Source organism: Pinus tabuliformis, chromosome 4_1 (assembly GCF_031772625.1).
Source record: "Pinus tabuliformis cultivar Carrire ecotype Pingquan chromosome 4_1, CPIR1, whole genome shotgun sequence".
NCBI lineage: Eukaryota > Viridiplantae > Streptophyta > Pinopsida > Pinales > Pinaceae > Pinus > Pinus tabuliformis.
This window is the reverse complement of record NC_142303.1, coordinates 421,812,332-421,833,702: the sequence shown is the minus strand read 5'-3', so window position 1 is coordinate 421,833,702 and position 21,371 is coordinate 421,812,332. Positions and strand designations below refer to the sequence as shown.

Genomic DNA, 21,371 nt, shown 5'->3' with positions numbered 1-21,371 from the left:
AATTGATTTTCCTCTAGAGACTTCTGGAAAAGTCACTTGATGAGGTCAAGATGATCTTAGCCATTAATTGTGATTAGATCATGGTCGTTGATTCGCTAATGAGAGATTATAAGAGGAAATCAAAGGGCATTTGGAGAACATATTGAGGCAAATTTGCAGTGATAGCAAGGGCACAAAGGCAACATAGGGACATCAACAGAGAGAGATCAACAATGGTTGGAGTCGAGATTACCGAAGAGATTCTTCACAGTGATTTCCAAGGAGATTTGGAGATTGATTTGTTTGTAGAGAGGCGATTTTCGAGCAATGCGAGTTGCTCTAGGTAGTGGTGTGAATTACCCTAGTAGGCAGTGCGAATTGCTCAAAGAGGGAGAAATTCCGAAGGAAGGAGAAATTCCAGGACACACTGATTTGCACAGGAGGATTGATTTGCCAGTTGAAGTTAGATTTTCCAGTGGAGGCCGAGTTGATTTTCCCAACTAGTGCAAGTTACCAGGAGGGTCGAGTTTATTTTCCATGCCACACATGTGAGCCAGGCTGAGCTTCAAAGGGGGGTCAAATTTGATCAGGAGGGACGAATTGCTTCTAGGAGGTCAGAGTGACTTGCAAAAGTGATTAGAATAATTTTTCGGAGGTTTGCTAATTTACACAAGCAATTTTGTAAATTTTCCATCACAGATTTTGTTGAAGAATAATAAAATAACTCATCTGCATAACTGGTTTTCCCCACGCTGGGGTTTTTCCAGGGATATTGGTCAAAAAATATTGGTGTCCATTAATTGTGTGTGTGCGTGTGCATAAATTTTTCAGTTCATGTGGTTATTTAGTTTATGTGAAGTTGCAGTTGTGTTTTGTTCAATATTTGCCGAAAGTTAATTGCAGAAGACAAATAAACTAAACAGATAGGTGTTATGAATAAAATATTCATAACAAACATCAATTAATAAATAAACTTTAAATAACAAGTATTAAAAATAATAATTAATTAATGTCTCATTAATTATGTAGGGACATGGGTCAAAAGATGTGACCACCTATCTTCGTGGCCAGCCAATGCCTATATAGGCACACCGCCACGAAGAATTGTAATCACCATTCAATTTTATCAATAATACAATTTACCTATTACTCTTACATTCTACACATACAATTACCTTCTTATGCACTGGTTTTCTTCACAACAGTGGTATCAGAGTAATGGACTAAATGGATTGTTATTGAATTGGTGAGAAGACTCCTGTTGTTCTCAGCAAATTTGTTGTTCTCGACGAGTGATTTTGTTGTTCAGGTGTGTATGCTTTTTGTTCATGTGCAGAATCTATGTAAAGCAACATTGGAAGTGTAGAATAATCTTGCTGCTAAAGAACCTGCGTGACAAGCATGGAACTAAGAAGCAATCGTGGGTCGATCTGCGCAGACCAACAACAAAGGAAAGTACCTGTGGAGCATCCGACAATTGAAATTGTAGGCAGCGTGTGGAGTGAAGATGGCGTAGAGGACCTATATTAAAAACTTCATGCATTGACCTCTGCGTGCATTGACTTGGGCATACAATTTTAGTGTTTTAACCGAGTCTGAATTGGACGCCGTTGAAGTAGGATGGATGTAGATAGGGTCAAATGGCAACTCCACAGTCAAACAACGGCTCGGTTCGATTTTAATATGTAACGCTACATTGTATATTATAATTCATATTACTATATAGTACATAATAATAATAAATCAATATATAATTAAATTAATTAAATTTTTTAAATTAATTTAATTATTATAAATTAAAATATATATATATCTATATATATATATATATATATATATATATATATATATATATATATATAATTTTATTATTATTTAATTAAAAAAATAAAAAGATTAAAATTGGGTCTACTAAGAAAAAGAGGAACAAAATGGGAAGTAGCCATGACGATGTGAATTTAAGGAAATTTCAGGAGGAAATCGATAGAATGTGCCAATGCCTTGACAATGTCGAAAAGAAGCAGGAGGAATTCAGAAAAAACCAAGAGAGGATAATTAGCACTCAAGACCAAATGGCAATTAATATAAAAAAATAGAGAATATGATGAGCCAGTTTATGGGAGGAGTCAATCCACCCTTTAATCCCTTAAGCACACAAGAGTCACCACAAAGTCCCAAGACTCCAGAAGGCGAAGTTTTTCCAAGTCATGAATTCCCGTCGATGCACGAAGTCCCACGAATACCGCATATACAATTCCAAGGAAGTCAGTACTATACAAAATTCCCCGAAAGAGACTACCACAAAATTAAAAGGGAATTACCTAAGTACGATGGTAAGGACCATAAGGGTGCCATTGTGTGGGTAAATAAAATGGATGTCATCTTCAGAGCAAACCCGCCAATAGGTGAACAAGAGAAGGTCATGACCGCATCTAACAACCTGGAAGCTGAAGCATATGATTGGTTCCTATGGTGGTCCAACAGATGTGAGGCTCGTTTGTTCAATTGGAAAATTTTTGTAGACGCCCTGCTCAAAAGGTTCCATGACGAAGAAGAAGACAATGTTTACGAAAAATTCATTCACCTCAAACAAAAAGGATCTGTAAGCGAATACACCCACAAGTGGGAAGTATTAGCTATAAGACAAAGGGGGTTCTCAGATGAAGAACTGCTAAAAATGTATAGATGTGGGCTTAAAGAGTACATTCGAGAAGAATTAAAACTATATAAACCCAAAACCATTGAAGAAGCTAGACATGCAGTAATAATTATTGAGAGAAAACATAAGTTTAGAATGTCATCATTCAAGGAAGATGAAGACCAACAACAATACTCGGGAAAAAAGGAAACTAACAAATGTAGGTATTGTGGAGACAAATGGACATCAGGACACAGATGCTTTAACAAGAAGTTATATACTTATGAAGTCGAGAAGGAATCAGACACTTAAAGTAATGAGTCAGAAAAAAAATAAAAATAAAAGAAAAATAATTGTCGCAAATGTGGAGAAAACTGGATGCCAGGACATAAATGTGAAGACACATCCTTGCACTACAATAAAATAATAGATGGGAAGCAAGTTGAAGTACAAGAACGTGATGAAGGAATCAGTGTCACACATAGTGAAGATTCAGAGTCAGAGGAACCATCATTAGCTACAATCTCATGTGACTGGAAAAACCATGATGAAAATAGTAACTCTCCCAGAGATCAAGAACAACAAGCAATTGCAAAATATGTTCCACCACATCTTCGAAAGAAGAGAAACCAATCTCCAAGAAGGAACATTAAGCTTACTACACCATCAACAAACATGAGGAGGAGATTATGTTCTAAAACCTTAAAGCTCAAGGGATTCATGGGAGGCAGAAATGTCAATATACTTGTAGATTTTGGTAGTACTCACAATTGTATAAACATCGATCTTGCTAAACAACTTGATCTTTGCATATGCCCAATCAAGGACCTGACCATGTCTGTCGCTATTGGGCAAGAGTTCAAGGAAATAGGAGAATGTCATAAGGCTTCAATCCAAATACAAGAATTGGAGCTACAAACATATCTATTTTCCCTTCCACTCAAATAAATGGATGTAGTTCTAGGTGCAGAATGGTTAATACAACTAGGAAGCTATACTACAAACCTTGAAGAACAATTCATGGAGTTTAACTGGCAAGGACGACATTATAAATTATATGGTGTTAACAATCCCAACTTCAAGGAAGGTACAATTACTTGTGAAGACTACTCCAGTCAACGTAAAGATGCCACTCCATAGCAACAATGTTCAACTAGAGGAAACCCTTCTGATTATGCTTTGAGGACAAAGCATCTCTAAAGGGGGTGGCAATGTTATGAATAAAATATTCATAACAAACATCAATTAATAAATAAACATTAAATAACAAGTATTAATAATAATTATTTAATTAAATTAATTAATATCCCATTAATTATGAAGGGACATGGGTCAAAAGATGTGACCACCTATCTTTGTGGCCAGTCAATGCCTATATAGGCACACCGCCACGAAGAATTGTAATCACTATTCAATTTTATCAATAATACAATTTACCTATTTATTCTTACATTCTACACATACAATTACCTTCTTATGCACTGGTTTTCTTCACAACAATAGGCAAATAATAACCAGTAATTGCAACAATATTTAAAATTTCACAAAATCCAAGGTACAAGGGCTTCTCCAAGTAATTCTCATCTAAAAAACGTTGTGATAGTTACTAGATCTGTTATTCAAGTTAATATCGTTAATTTGGAACTATTTTAAGCACATTCCAATAATTAGATGTTTAATTTATAAGCTGGAATTTATTTCTCGGTTTTTACCCAGTGGGATTTGATCCCACGAGCTCTGCAACAGAGCTGGAAACACGTATTTGTTGCATATAGAAAGCTTAGGAAGGGCCTAAGTGATCTAACATTGCTTTCCTAGCTTCCCCACCTCTAAATTATCTACCTAGAGTGTTTAGGTAGTTGTGTGTAGCTCTATAAAGGGATCACTTTGCTGTTTTCCTGCATTTTTCTGCAGATTTCAGATTTGCAGTCATGAGACAAGCAGCAAAAAAACGCAAAAAACTCCTTACCAAAGGTTCAATTCAATGATAACTCATAGATTTGTTAAATATATTAAATTTTCACTCATTTGAGTTATTTGCATGTTGTTTATCTTCAGTTTTGAGTGAATCATCTTGCTAGTTTGCACTTTTTCCCTGCATAATTTACATTTCCAGATCAGTAAAGCATTAGACAATTAACTCCTCTCTTCACCCAAGATTCCATACAAGACACTGATTAAATTTTCATTGGGTGAAGTCATTTTATACAGGGAATCCTCCCATAGCCATTCAAGAGGAAGTTGGGCTTAAAGAGTGGAGACTCGTGTGTTGAGGTGACAGTGGAAACTTGTTTTGTGTGTGCCATCTTAGTAGTTTGTAAAGACCTTGGCAACCCAACTAGTTTGGGTGGTAACAGGAACCTCACCAACACCCAAAGCATGGATGAAGTCAAACCCCTAAAAATAGATAAACTTCATTCCACCACAGAAACATGCTCAATTAGAAATAATCCTATTTACTTTGAGGACAAAACATTCCTTAAGAGGTGGCAATATTATAAACAAAATAATAATGTAATTAGTTTAATGAAAAGTCAAAGGGCACATACCCCTCCACTTCATCACTAGTCAATGTGTATAAATAGACCATCATGAGGCTTATTGTAACCAATCATTCTTATCATTCTATCAACCATTTATTATTCAATATATATTTGCAGGAATATTCGGTCATCAAGTATTAAATAGGGATTGTTTGTTACACTAATTCATCCAGTCAGATATCTAAGACATATTACATGTACAAAACTTGCACAATCAGAGATATTAATAAGGAAGGGCATCTTGGCCACAATATGTGCTATCATGATGTTTTAAGGGACAGCCTTGCCCTTCATCATATCTATAGAAATCTAGAGTCTCAGATGCATATCAAACTCTCAATTGCTATATCATTTGCGATGACCCATCATTAATCCTTGGTGAAGTGCAGAGGCGTCTGCCACTTTATTAGTACTAATGCCTAACTTGATAGCAATGGCTGATAACTTGTGACTGCCTGGGTCATTGATAAATTCCCCATCCCTATTTCTGCCTGGGTTTCACTTGGTCACGTCACTGAAAAATAGTCTAAACTGTGCTTCCCCTTCCAAAATCTGCGTTTTGTCCAATGGAACTTCTACTTCAGTTAAGGTTTCCTTTTGATTTGATCCAGTCTTCAATTTTACAATCTCCTATCCATCTGACTTCTGCTGATGTATAGTACTGAGTTTCATTTGTCATCCTTACCGTATAGATTTTTCCACTAAATGGAATGATTACTTCATTATTTTTCTTGTGAAAAATTATTTGTTTAAATTTTCAAACAGATTTTTCTTTCAGATGTATCTGATCATTTCTAAAGGATGTCTCCTCGAGATTTTGGAATTAAATCTTCAGAGAGGCTTGCGATTATCATTAGCTTTGCTCACAAACCTCTGATTTGTTCACACCAGAGAAAAACATGTAGAGGTTCTTCCCACTCTAGGCATAGTGGGTGCCTAAATGGCTTGTGAATGTCCCTATCTATAAGCTTTCTGGAATTAATGCCCTTTTCAATGCTAGAAACCAATAAAAAACATTTGAAGTTTGAACTTTTGGGTAATAAGTAAGATGTCCCGATTTTGCTCCCTTTGGTGCCCTGCAGAGGCTGGTCCAAATCTATGCTCAGCAGCTTCTCATAGTGCCATTTGACTGTATAGCACTGTCTGCTTGAGGGAGATCCCCAATGAAGGGAGTCATTTAATTCGGACTGAGAAGAGCTACTACTCTGAACCTATTGGTGGGGTTCCGGTAATCTGCATTCCGATTTACAGGCATGCCCTCAGAATCTGTGCTAGGTTACTTGAATTCATTGACATTGGAGTTTTGAATTATGCAAATCTGCTCCAGACAAGGATGAAAGAATTAATTGTTGTAATTAAAGCCAACGTCCAAGATTGAGTTTTGAATGTATGGCTTTCCTCAATTGCTAATTGGAAGCAATCAGACGAGGTTTGCAATAAAATGGTTTACAGTCAGATGAGGAATGCAATATAATGGTTTACTGGTGCTGCAATATAGATGACTAATGGGAGAAAAATGAAGAGCAAACAAATGTTGGTCAATATTTTCTATTGCCATTCAAGTGAAGATCCAAAAACAAAGATACAAATAAGGAAAAAAGAGATGGATCTGGGAAAATTGCTATGAACACCTTGACCAAAAGTAATGCAATTCTTACATGATCTCATCCAATTGAAAGGGAAAATTCTATGTTGTTTTATGAAAATTGGTCAAGGGGAGTGTTAAATGGATCTGATGGATTGCATTGATTTGGACAGATTATATAAGGTCTAAGGAACATCATTACAATGGGATAATATATTGTCAACAAGGAAAGCTAGAAAAATTGGCTTATTCTATGCTTGTGTGCTCTATTTCATCAGGTAAATCTTCAGTCAGGAAGGTTAGTATTTTTTTTTACTATTTTCTTGTTAATGTTTCTCCATTTGCTCAGAACACATTATGCTTTACTGACCAAAAACTGCTATTTCGATTCCCTTCAATTGGTAAATTCACTATAACTTTATGATCGTCTTGACCTACCTCATTTTGAATGGAATAGATTGCAAATTTGCTAAATGTTATTGATATTTACCCTTGTAACTGCTGTTTACATATTTGAGACATCTTCTCTTTATGTTTATTTCCCTTTTTTTGGGTTTCACAACATAATGTAATGACTGCTTTCTTAGTTGTTATGTGACATGTTATAGTTTGAATATAGATTGCTAATGGGCATCCTCATTTCAAAGTAAAATAAAATCTCTTTGCTAAACAGAAAAAATATATTAAGAATCTTTCAATCTTCTTCCAAAGGAAGAGATTGAGTAAATAGATAGATATTGTTGTAGTTATTGGACATTATTTTCACGGAAATTAGTATTAGCATATAAATCGAAGATCATGTTTCCATTTGACATTGAAAGTATAGATCTTGTATTGAGATTTGTGGATCTAAGCAACTTTTCTAATTTTATACTGTCCAGATTCTTTCCGGTTCCCCTTGAAGATTGAAGCAAGAGAACCAACTCGCAAAGAAAGTGCTAAAGTTCGCAACCGAAGGCTGCGGAAAAAGGTATGGAATTGGGAGCTGGATAACTTTTTTGTGTTGCATATTTATATTATCTGTATCAAATTTTGAAGATATAGATGTAGTTTTCCATGTTTAAATTTTAGTACCTTGTAATGCATTAAAAGCACAAAGTGCTTGCCAGAAGGCACTGTGGGTAAATTTTATTGAAATCTATAAAGGCTACATATTTTTAAAATCAATTTCTGTTTTTAAATCATTTGATTTTTGAATCATATCCCAACTTTTCAGGGAATTCTTTCATAGTGCAGTTCTGGGAGACTGGCTTTCTCCTTTGAATATAGATTGGTAGGCTTTTTCTTGTCTGTATCTCAATATTGCTATTGAGGAATACAAATGTTCTGTTTGATTTCTTTTTTTTCTTTTAATTTATAACAGGAACATTGAATTGCAACCTAAGAAGCTGAGTAGAGTACATACCCGTGTTCAGCTTATTCTATTGATATCAGTGCACAAGTTCATTTAAAATCAGAGCAAGTGTTGGAATAGAAATCTGGATGGACTTAACAAACTCAGTTCTCCACCTAGATGTTTCAAAATCATGAATTGATTCTGCCGAATTGTTAACATATAATTTAAAATTAAGGAAAACAAATTTTGTAGTATACTCACAGAATTAGAGTGGGATGTTGCACATCATTGCCCGATGCCATGCTGCAGCTTTATTGCTCCAAGTCATCTAGTTAACACGTGATATTTTTGTTTCCTTCACTCTTTTTTGTCAAGTTCGATTTGCAGTTGCAATATACACTTTTCACTACAAAGGCATTTTGTAATAGTCTTGTGTGTTGCTTTTTTCTGGCTTATAATAAAGTGCATCTGATGCAATTACTTTTGAGTATCAAAATAAATGAAAAAGGAACATAAATAAATGGGAGGAAGGTGAGTGTCTAACTCCTCCTTGCACAAAATTGTAGTTAGGATTTTCTGTTTCATTTCTCCTTTTACCAATGAAAACCCAGTATATGTAATCTTAAGTTGCAAAGTTTAAAAGTTTGGATTGCCCTTCATTAGAGCCTGGCAGTTGAGGATAAACTCCATGCAATAGACTGGTCAAATGGACATTGTGATATTTGTCACAAGGAGCAGACAATGCGGCATGATTTTTGGAGTTGCTGCGTAGTATGTGGAATTGGATTGTAATAAAATATGTAGTTTTGTTTGTTGGACGTGAAAGGTGGTTAGAATTATCTTATGAGATAACTAGATGATTAGGATGCATGTTGGAGATATCTGGTGTATGATATACGACAAATCATTTATTTCTTGTGGAGGAGGAGCTGCAGGGCAACAACAAATAAGGAGCTTAGCAAATTCAACTTAGAAGAATTTTCAGCCTTCAAGGCTGAGTTAGCAGATTAGATCATGGCTAGGATTTATCTTTCAGAAAAGGATCTAGCCTCTTTTGAAGTAGGAGCTAAAGCTGACACGTTGGCTTTTCTACTGTGTGTTGAGTGAGGAAGCCATTATTGTTAGGCCTCTGCTCCAAAATGTAGTTGCAAATTGGTTGTGCTTTTAGTGTAATATATGAAGCATTTTTCCTTCAGAAAATGATTGGTTTTATATGTGTCTGTGTGTGCCCTCCTTTCCCAATAAAAAAACTTACATTGATTTTTTCATAGCCCTTGCAACCTTCTCTAGCTTATCACATGAGCCTTAGTAGTGCTCATTGTGCTAGAGCTTCAACAATGCCCATTGTGCTAGACTCTTGTAGCACTAGGCCTTGAATGACCATGCCTGGCATCTTTGACTCTAGTTCAACAATCAACAATGAATCATCTTTGACTCTCGCTTCTCAATGCATCATCGTGATTGTGACTGCCATTAGATTTAATAGGAGCTAAATTATTTTTTATTCTATAGTTTGGGATTCTAAATTTACAATGTTACCTCCTCGTGTTCTTTTGATCATGACATAAAGGCCTTTATTCATTGTTATGGTTTTTGTACGATTGTGGAAGAACTGGCTTCCAAAGCTTCGATATGAAGGAGCCTTTCCCCAGTTGTTGTTCCTGCATTTTGTTTTTCATTGGCTCTGCCATAATGGCATAAAAGAGTGACCTTTAAACTACACCTCTGTGGGAAATAAAAACCTCTGTTAAAAGAAGCACTCTACTTAGAGGAGAGGGCACCAAGTCAAATTCAGATTGTGCTCATAATAAACTCCAAATTCAATATTCTCTTTTTTAGATTTTCAACAATTGTTTTTCACCTTACTCTTTAATTTCAAGGCCTTTCTTTTGACAGACGTTATTTTCTTATTGGAATCCCTTTGAACTTGGACAACAGTGGCTTCTTCCCAGTGTTTTTTCTCCAAATCAGTTCCCATGAAGGCATTGAGCTTCACAATCACAATTTTTTCTGCAAATCAGCTTCCACAATTTGCTACAGAAAACTCAACTGGTTGGTGATGCCTTCTTTAATCTGTTTTTTTTCCTTTCTTAACAATGGTGACTTTTTGAGCAGATTTATCCTATTCTTCAGAGTGCAAACTAGTATCTTCTTTCTGTATAAACCAGCTTATTCAGTATGACTATCTTCAGTAAACTCATAGGATAACCTTCTTGTGACTCATTTACCCTAAACAGCAGCAATTGCTTTAAAGTTTGGCATTCTGTCTGTAAACTTCAAGTTGCTATAGCAGTCATTTTATTTTACCAGCAGTGGCATCTTCTTTTGAGGTCTAGGTACCAGGTACAAGAAGCCTATCAACCTGCTGCTACAAACTGAATGAAACTTTGCAGTGTTTTCCAATGATTATCTGTGCTCCCTTCAAATTTGGAATCCATCAACCCCCCTCGCCCCCGCCTCACCCCTCTACTGAGGGTTCATTGACCTTTGATTGTTAGGAGAGCTTTGGAGTGTAACTCTTCGTCAATTCATAGGGTAGTGCCATTAACTCTTAGTTCATGCCACTCCTCTGATGACCTGATGCAGATCAATGATAACTCTTGTGTTTTAGCACTGGTGATCTCAACAGCTTCATTTCTTCAATGGCATCGCTTGTTTTGACCATATCTATCTTCAAAGTTGTACTCTATCGCAGAGGGTTTCTGCATTATATATCCTCCTGCATTTTGTTAAAACTTTGGATATTATTCTTTTTATTTACTTTCTTGTCCAGCTTTAGGGAGGAGATGTTTTGAGCACTTCTGTTCTGTTATTTTTATTTGCTGTATTGTTAAGTTCCATTTACCTGTTTTGGCTGTTAATGAACATTAATCTATCTCTTTCCTTCTTTCTCATAACATGTTGGGTTTTGAGATCACAAATTCGTGGCAAGACAATTCTCACATATGAGTTATTCTCTCTTTGTATTCCACAGAAACATAAACTCACAGTACAAAATTTGTTCTAAAATCGGACAGCTGAGGATAACTATTATCCTCTAGCCAAAAATAGGATAACTTGAATTTGTTTCCCCTCTAAATTTTCCATACACTTCTAGACCTACCCACTTCTCATTTTAGTAGAGCAAGGCTCCCAGATGAAAAGGGAATTTTATCTCTAACAACTCTCAACTTCAGATTCTTCTTCTTGGATTGTTCTTGTGTACTATGTAGCCAAACCTGATGTCCTACTTCAAACTTGTGCTTGACTTGGTGCTTGTTACACCATTTTTTGTACCTCTGCTGAGTTTTTTGCAGCATTTCTTACACTTGTTGATGCATTATCCAGAGGTGTTTGGCAGTCTTTTCAGCCGGTACATGCAGTTTCTTCTTGTCAGGTTTTTGGCAATGAACTTTGCTCTACAATACTCAGTGGGTGCTTGAGGTTTAAATCCCAAACAAATTTCTGATGGCGATTTTGGGATCCCATATTTCTATCCAGCAATCTTTCATCCCAAAATCGGATGTCAGACTGTAGGTTCTCAGCAACTGAAGTACAGTTCAGTGTACTACCTCAGTTTGTCTGTCTGTTTTCACTTGAAATGCTGTATTTTTTTAGCTTAGTGTCCAAGAGAGACTAAAGTGCATTTGAAAACTAACTGAGGAATCTGTTGTCCTTGTCTAAATGATGGAATGAAGAAGTCTCTCAGTCACACAAACATGCTTGAAAAACATGTTTGCTGTTTTCTCTCCAGTTATAGTCTTCCTAAATCGCACCAGAATTCAAGATGTAGTCATTATGTTTGGAGGTAGCGGGTAGGCCCTATTAGATATCTACCAGATCAACAATGAGCTAGATGTTTAAGAAGAATCACTATCAGATCACTATTGTGGGCCCGCATATCTCATTACGAAGTTTCTTCATCATTTTTCAGATTACTATTGTGGGCCTTCATATCTCATTACAAAGTTTCTTCATCATTTTTGTTTGTTATTAATGGTTGAAATTGTGAGGTAGCTTTAAACTTTTGTAGTGATATTTCTGATGCTTCAATTTACATTAGCCTTTGGCTGTATGTATTAAAATTAACTTAAGTGCATGTCCTTTACTATTTGTCATTTGTTACCTCTTATGACATGCTTCTTTCTGGTTGAAGTTTAATGGAACAGCTCAGAAGCCAAGGCTTTCAATTTTTTGTTCCAGCAAGCACTTATATGCTCAATTGGTTGATGACTCAAAAAAGAAGACACTGGCTTTTGCATCCACTGCACAGGAATCTATATGTGGTAATCAGCCTTGCAATACTGTTGTAAGTATTCTTGTCATTCTTACGGTAGATCCATATCTATGACAAGATTTCCTGATAACTGTTTCTTGAGTTTTCTCTTGATCAAATGGCGCTAGGCTTTTCAATGGATGGGTCACTGTCCAGACATGCCAACAATGTAGGAAAAAATCATTATTGAAAAGACTTTCAGTAACAAGCTCTTGGAATTATGAAAAGATCCTTTCAGTTTATGTTAAAAGCACTCTATATAAATGGATCTGCCATCCTATATTCCTTTTACAGTAAATTCAGATGCCTTCCTTTGATGAAGTCTCGTATATTTTCTCATCTTCCTTAGACTTAGATAAGCTCTGCTGCAGGTAGCATCTTTACAAATGTCGTTCAGAATTAGAAGATGCTTACCTCATGTTGGGGTTCATATGTTTAAAATTATTACCATTGAACTAGGAAAAAAATCCTCCACTCGATTTTAAAACTTAAAAATAGTGAATTTAGATGCCCTCCTTTTGTGAGGTCTTATACTTTTCCTCATCTTCCTTAAACTTAGCTAATGTCTCATGCAGCTAGCATGTTTGCAAATGTCATTTAGAATTTAGAAAATTGCTTACCTCATCTTGGTATTCATATGTTCACACTATAACTTTTGACTCTTCTAATTTATTTGAGATGATAGTACAAAAGACTTGTCTCCTTCCACCATGAGGGGTTTATGGACGCGCATAAATCCCTAGTCCAACATTAGCCATCTAGAATAATATAAAATAATGTTGACTAAGTTGGCTTTCAAACCATATCCTAGTAATATAATAATGAGGGTACGTAGCCATGATGTTTGTTAACCACAATTGAAGATTACCATCATTTCAACTGTTGGATTCACACTTATACTAGTGTGGGGGGGTGAATCAATATAAGACAATTTTCTACTTATTTAAACATTCATGAATCATAACCAAACAATCTCACATATGGAACACAAGATATAATAGATTTTCGTAGGCACCAACCTATTGATACAAACTTTATAGGGACCAACCTACTCTTACAAACTTTGTAGGCACTAACCTATAGGAGACACCAATCCCCCCTTGCTGCAAGATTTGTAGACATTGTTACCCACCAAAATGGGTAACCCCCTAGGAGAAAACTTTTTCTCCCATTTGGACAGCCAGACCACAAGCAGCCCTACACATTTGCTTGATGATGATTATATGCCAACTCCTCCACCATATGCACCAGTCACTACTGTTAATTTTTAGGGCTAGTGTGTTCTCTGCTGTAGATAATTGCATTTTAAAACTTTTTCAGTATTTTCACATTACATTCACCCCATAACATCATATCATTGTTTAGCAAATATTGTAGAGAGAACAATAACATCAACAATGCAGCGGAACAATAAGGAATAATAGAAGAAAAACATACACAATAGAGACACCAGTATCTTGGTCAGAGACCATGGCAAAACCCCACAAGGGGGAAAACCCAAATTCTTCTTCTTAGATATTCATCAAATGCTAAGCTGAGATACAAAGCACAAATATCATGAGACATAAGTCTTACATCACATTAGGCCACCCAGGGCCAATCCTAGATCTTATTAGATCCTCATAAGATAGTAGAAGACAAATCTGACAAGGAGGCATTTACAGGTCCTAAACCTAGTTAGGTTCATATTTAGCAAGGGTCACATCTTTTATATTCTAGACTTCAACAACTTGCTAGGGTTTTGTCACAAACCCTAAAATCCATCATCAAGACTTAAAACAACTCAATATCAATCCAATCATAGCACTATAAATTTAGGGCTTCAATGTTATGTCCTAGAATTTATAACAAATTCTACTAGGTTTTTGTTACAATCCCTAGATTACATTGATCAATAATCAAGTTAGCATACTCACATATACATATCTAGGATTATTTGTTAGAATCACGATTGCCGTTACACTAAAATCCACAGGTGTTAGTAAACAGATGCATTGCTAGGGTTAACGGATCCTCAAGAGGCGGTTAAGCACGTGTCACGAAACACACGGGGAGCGTTGGATTATCCAATGCCCAACAATCTCCCCCCAACGTGAGCTGGGTGTGATTCGAACTCGAGACCTTTGGCTTTGATACCACTTGTTGGAGTCACGATTGTTGATACACCAAAACCTGCAGGTGTTAGTAAACAGACGCATCGCCAGAGTTAACAGATCCTCGAGAGGCGGTTAAGAACATGTCACGAAACACACATGGAGCACTGGATTATCCAATGCCCAACATTATCATGCACTAGCATCTCATATCAATATCTACTAGGTAAACCCGAGATACAAACATCAATATGTCGAAGTTAGATATACAACAATTTTGACCAAGCTAGGGTTTCGATCATACTGATGAATATACCGAGGGTTTCATTCCTAGGATCTTACTTTAGTTATACTAGGGTTTTGTTCATAAACCTTGATTCACCAATCCCTAAAAATTTAGTGTTTCATTATATAAGTAAGACATCAACAACAAACCCTAAAGGACTAGGGTTTTTACCACAATCATTACCAAAACCCTAAACTTCAAAAGAATAGGATTTCATTATATGTTCTGGATTTTATCAACAATCTTTAAGTAGACTAGGGTTTCATTATTGACATTGACATACCCTTCGCATCAAGAGGCTATGGTTTTACAGTGAACCCTAAGGGTTAGGGTTTTACAAGAATGATCAAATGACAAGAGACGATATAACAAGGGTAGATTCAATCTAATGATTAATCACCCTAACAAGAATCTTTATGATTCAAAACCCTAGACATAAAGTTGTTAGTAATATAAAGTTTAAGTGAGAATAATCGTACCTTTTGCAACAAAGCTTTTAATCTAAGACATACCTTGAGTTGTTATTTAACAAACCTTGTAGAACATCAATTCTTGAAGGGCTTTCTTTGCAACATAACTTCTTTCATGATTCAAGTCTTTCCTTTGAAGTCTCCTCCATGACCTTTGTGTATTCTGCATACTTTACTACGAAGGAAAATTATAAAGAAAATGTTATTAGTATACAATACAAACAAATATTGATGTGAGTAGGAAACCAAACATGAAAAATGAAACAAAGAACAATATACTTATCTTTTGGTAAAATGGTGAAGGCTCCTTGAGGGATACCGACAACTTATCAAAACAATTCAAAAAGTTCTAAAAAGATATATTAGATCTACGAACTCTAAAAACATAAAAGAAAAACATTACAAAAATTAAAGTAGAAGGATATGTAAGGGATAGTATCCCTAAGAGACTTTAGTAAATAAGTCTTTGACTTCAGAGTTTTCAGTCTTGTTTTTCTTGGTTGGAGCTTCATCGACTATATCTCCATATTCTTTTTCTCTCTTCTTATTTCTTGGATTTTCAGGACATTGACTTTTGTAGCGTCCCATCTTATGACAATTGTAGCATTCAATCTTTGATAGGTCATCCTTCTTTTTTGGTCTTTTGAACTTCTTGTATACTCCCTTCTTCTTATGATGAGCATAGTAGGCATTTGAAGTTTTGTTTTCTTCATCCTCCTTTTGTTCCTTACTAATGAGATGCAGGCTTCTTCTTGACTGCATGCATTCCACATTTGTTCAAAGGTTGGTGTATCTTTCCAACTTTCAATTCCTGATGCAAAAGAGCTCCAAGCTTTTTGGTAGACCTAGTTGTTGGAAATACTGAGAGGGGGTGTGAATCAATATTTCTTTTCAATTGTTACTTTTACCAATTAGATCACTTATATTTAGAACACAAAATGAACAATAAGAATAAATGCTTTTATTAATTTCTTCTTTACAATAAATCTAGTATAATATATGTAGGGTTCCAACCCTAGATGAAGACACCAATCTTCAATTCCCCAGGCTCCAACCTGTAATGTGCCAAGCACCGACTTGGACTTTCCAAGGCTCCAACCTTTTCAATTTTGAGGCACCAACCTCACAGGCTCCAACCCTATATTTGGTTCAGGCTCCGACCTGGTTTCTTGAGGACTCCAATCCTCTAGGGCTCCAACCCTATCTTCCAATGCACCAACCTTGTCTTTTCGAGGCTCCAACTCTTAGCTTCACTTTATGAAGATGTTATTGGTTTTACTTCACGACTCCCAATGTCTTCTTCAATGACCCCTGTGTATCTTCAGCAATGCCTCCTCCAAGGAACTTAGCTCATCAATGACAGCTTTGTCTTCTCATGAAGCTGTCACCACAACTCTTCATTTCACCCAAACAAAATCTTCAAGGTTACCTCATTATGATCTTCAATACAACACTTCAATGTGTCTTCAATGAACTGCAGCAAGTTCTGCACCAACTCTAATAATAGTTCTGCACCTTCTTCAAATCTGGTCCAAGTTTAGTCCCAAAGATTACTTCAAGTTACCTCCAAAGGTTTGCACCAAAGTTTGCACCATGACTTCTGCACTGCACCAATATTTCAACACCAGATTATCTCAAGACCACTGGACCACTGCTGCATCAAGACTTCAACACTAGATTGTGACAATTCTTCTTTACAAATGTCCTTGCACCACACTGCAACAGACCACAGTTCAAACTGTTCCAATACTTCTACACAAGGATTTATACACCATACTGCACCATCTATTCTGCGCTGCACTTCTTCATCAATTCTGCACCAATGTTCTTGCACTAAGACTTCAACATTGCACCAAGATTTTAGTACTACACCAAGACTTCTGCACCACAGCTTCACCAATGTCCTTACTGCACCAAAACTTCAGCAATAATATTTTGGCACCATGTTGCACCAATTTACTGATTCGAATTTTGATATGCTGCTATAGGCCTGAAGATACCTCTGGTCCGAATTAATGAATAAGGTCTGTGATCTGAGCTTAACTGTCACTGACCAAATGTTCTGAGTATTAGTTCGAGCTACAAATATGAGTCCCTTGTCTTCTTCTCTGGTCCAAAGTTTATACAAGATACAAGGGCACAGTTCTGAACCTGAGATCTGTCCTCCAACAAATCCGAGCTTTAGGCAGTGTAACAAGTTCGAGGTATTGATTACAAATTCAAGTGTCACTATTTTGTCCAAGCTGTTTGTGATCACAACTCACCCATAAATCAAAGCACTATCTTGACTAAGTTCGAGTTGAGGTCCAAGTTCTATATATATATATACCTCTTCCACGGGTTTGAGCTTAAGGCAGTGATCCGAGCTCTTCCAACAGTTCTGTGCAATTGTGAGCTATAATCACAGATCTGAGCTCTTCACTGTTTTTAAAGGTCCGAGTTGAGGTGAAGTCCGAATTGTCTTAGTGACTGCTCACTAATCTTCCACAGGACTGAAGTCCGATCTACCAAGGTGATCACTGTCACTGTAATGGATATACAGGTCTACAAAAGTGACTAAGGTAAGGTGAAGTCCGAGCTCCAGAAGGAAATTTATCGCAGCAAGTCCGAGACAGATAGAGGTAAGGTCCGAGATATTATAGGAGCTACAATCTTCATAACCCAAAACAAGTCTTCAATTCTGCCTCCTTTAGTTCACGAGTTGTGAACATCTAATAGACTTCTGTCTTTCTGATCTGCAAAAAATGATGATTCAAACAAGGAGCTCGAACCTTCTATTAATAGGCTTCTTGAACGTGAACCTTGAACATACACGTCTCTTTTGTTGGCCGACAAGGTAGGTTTGCTCAGGTCGGCTCCATGTCCAGAATTAATAACTTAACTTCAAAAATTCATTTCTCCCAAACCGCTTGGAGTTTCGAGCTAAGTAATAGCTCATTGGAAAGGAAAAATTAGGCTCTTCAAGATGGTGAAGGTCTCATGGTGAGATTCTGTCTCTAAGGAGGCGAAAAATAATTTTTAATGCGACTGGTCCTTTATGAGTGCAGAAATGGAGGCAAGGCAAAATTCCTTTGAGTGTAGGACTTCGTTTTCGTTTAATTATGTCCTTGATTTCCTTCTTCATCACCTTGTCTCCTTCAAAATTATTGGAGGTTTGTCATCATGTGGTGTCATAATGAAGATCATTGGAGGTAGGGCATGTCATCATGTTTATGTCATATAGACAGTCTTCCAAGTGTAGTCCACCTAAGTCATCATCATGGTCCACATAAGTCATCATGTAGTCTTTTATCATAGACATGCCATCAAGAAGCATGATTGGCACTCCATCAACTTAAAGAAGAGCTGTAGTCATCTTCCGACATCTTCAAAAATATTTACGATCCAGTCACTGCTGTATCAATGATCAACTATTGACATCAATGACAACCTAGATTAACAATCTCCCCCTTTGTCATTGATGGCAATATTCTTGTCCTTTCAACATTCTGTCCCCGTTTGACATCAATGGCAAATGGGGTGCTCAAGTACTCCCCTTGTCAAGCTGCTTCTTTTCTTCACAAATAGTAGATCTTCACGAGTATGCTACTCCCCTTGACATGGTGCTCTTCTTTTTGGCAATGTGGTCCATGATAGATGTGGTTACATTCCTTCATGTGATGAACCAACTCCCCCTGTTTACATGACCTCCTCTAGCTCATGAAAGATTAGGTGCTTAGTGATTAAGTGAAAGAGATCTTAACAATAGTCCATCGGATGAATATGGTTATGTTCTTCAATGGAGTGTTCCTAAGAGATGATCTATGAATGTCCAGATATGACTCATAAAGGTTTTCATAGGATCCATCCATGAATATCTTTTGCAAGAATGCCTAATCATCATAAGCTCCCCCTAACTATATGCATGATCTTCCTTTTGGCAGAGTTTCCCCATCAAATGCTTAGATTGTCAAAGATCAGGTCAACAACATGTGTTGTTGGCTGGAGAGTTCAAAAGATTTTCGGATTGTATTTGCTTCCTTCTCCATACTTGTGTAACATTCTTCTCTGGTATGGTTCTAGCTTGTGTAGGAGCCCAAGTCAAGTTACAATCACGTGCCATATGTCCAATGTTATGACACTTGAAGCACGCTATGTTGTTCATGAATAAGAATTCATGACTTCTTCTTGCGAAATTGCTTCTCGGAGATTGACGGTGACCATTATATTTGTCTTTGTGATATGCCCTACAATCTTTTGCCATGTGCCCAAAGTTTATACAAGAATAGCAATAACCAAGAAATATACTTTGGTACATGGGAGAAGAAAGCTTCCTTGATGTGCTTCTGAAGTAATTTTGCCTTGGGATCCTTTGATGATAACCATTGCTTCTTGCATCCTTGACACCATCTACATTTCTTCTTGGAATAGTATTTCTTCCGTTGTTGTCTTGACTCTTCTCCTTGCCTTTACTGGAATTGGGAGTATCAATATTTATTCCAAGTTTCTCCACATCCTTGTTGTTTGAAGCATTAGGGTTTGCATCATTCTTGCTTGAAGGTTCACCTGCATAGCCAAGCCCTAATTTATCAAGGGGAGACCTTTGATGACTTAGGATGTCATCTAGGGTTTGAGAACTTTTCAAGTTCTTATTCAACAAGTCAACTTCCTTTTTAAGAAAGACAATTTCTTCCTTCATTTCCTTGTATTCTTCGTCATTCTATCAGAAAGACAATTTCTTCCTTCATTTCCTTGCATTCTTCATCCTTCTCTGATAGAATGATCTCCATTTCTTCCTTCATCTTGGTTGCTTCACATGATTAGGCCTTAAGAGAAGTGATTTCTGATCTTAACTTGGTGATGTCATCATCCTTTTCTTCTAGTTGGCATATCATGGTGTTTCGCTCCTTTTTTTGCTTCATCAACTTGTCCTTCTATGAATGCCAAAGCTTCCATCACCTTCTCAGCTCCTTGTGCTTGTTTCCTTGCTTCTTCTAGTTGAGATCTAAGGGAGGAGACCTCTTCCTTGTATTGACCAATCTCTGCTTCAAGTTTGTTCAAGCTCTTGTGCCTTTGTTCAAGGTGGCTCAACAAGGTATCTTCCCGTTTCTTTGCCTTATCCAATTGATTTGTCATGGATATGACTTCTTCATGATGCTTTCTCTTGTTTTGATGAACCTTCCTTAATCTTGGTGAGCTCCTCATCTCTTTCTTGTTCTTGAAGCTTGACAAGGTCAACTTCCTTCCTTGTCTTGTCCTAGTCGCCAACTTGTGCTTTCTTCTTAAGTTCCTCATTTTCGTTTTTCAAATTTTTAAACTCTTCTATGGCAGCCATAAGTTTAGTGAGGAGATCTTCTTCAAAATCTTCTTCATTCTCTTCATCTTCTAGGTCTTCATGTTATCACTCTTATCTTTAGCTTCCTTGATGGGCTTTGGATTTCCTTCTTATTTTCCATCATTTTCTTGACTAGAGATCATTGTCAATGCTCCTTTTGTGTGAAGATCATTAAGTTTATCCCATATGCCTTTTGCTGACACACATTTTTCAAAATTGGCCTCCATAGAATCAAGAAGCCCATTCACGATTGCTTTCATTGCTCTTGTATTATGTTCCTTGGATTCTCCATCGATCATGCTATCAGTAATCACCGATTTTCAATTCCTTGAGTCTTTAAGAAATTCCTCATTCTTGCCTCCCATATATCAAAGTTTCTATTGAACAATGGAGCCTTCAAAAATTGATTGACTTTAATTTCGGTGGTTGAGGGAGACACAACTTTAGGAGGATTGGAGACTTTCTTCCTTGGCCTTTCCGTTTGTGTTCTAATGATCAATCTTCAAGCTGTTAGGCTTTGAGTGAAGGTACTGGCTCTGATACCAATTGTTGGAAGCACTAAGAGGGGGGCTGAATCAGTATTTCTATTCAATTTTTACTTTTACCAGTTAGATCACTTATATTTAGAACACAAAATGAACAATAAGAATAAATCTTTTATTAATTTCTTCTTTACAATAAATCAAGTACAATATATGTAGGGCCCCAACCCTAGATGAAGACATTGATCTTCAATTCCCCAGGTTCTAACCTGTAATGTGCCTAGCACCGACATGGGCTTTCCAAGGCTCCAACCTTGTCAATTTTGAGGCACCAACCTCAAGGGCTCCAACCCTAGATTCGTTTCAAGCTCCGACCTGGTTTCTTGAGGA

The 21,371-nt window shown here is 36.7% G+C and overlaps 1 protein-coding gene across 2 annotated transcripts in view; it reads left to right on the top strand.

The window, feature by feature from the left end:
- LOC149176107 (uncharacterized) overlaps positions 1–21,371 on the top strand; it is a 175,753-nt gene that overhangs the window by 95,420 nt on the left and 58,962 nt on the right. The window contains exons 2-4 of one of the 2 annotated variants that reach the window (XM_089419858.1): positions 6,919–7,023; positions 7,627–7,715; positions 12,217–12,369. In XM_089419858.1, coding sequence (XP_089275984.1) covers positions 6,919–7,023; positions 7,627–7,715; positions 12,217–12,369 — 347 coding nt within the window. The remainder of the gene's footprint in view (positions 1–6,918; positions 7,024–7,626; positions 7,716–12,216; positions 12,370–21,371) is intronic. The other variant, XM_089419859.1, reaches the window with a different exon arrangement.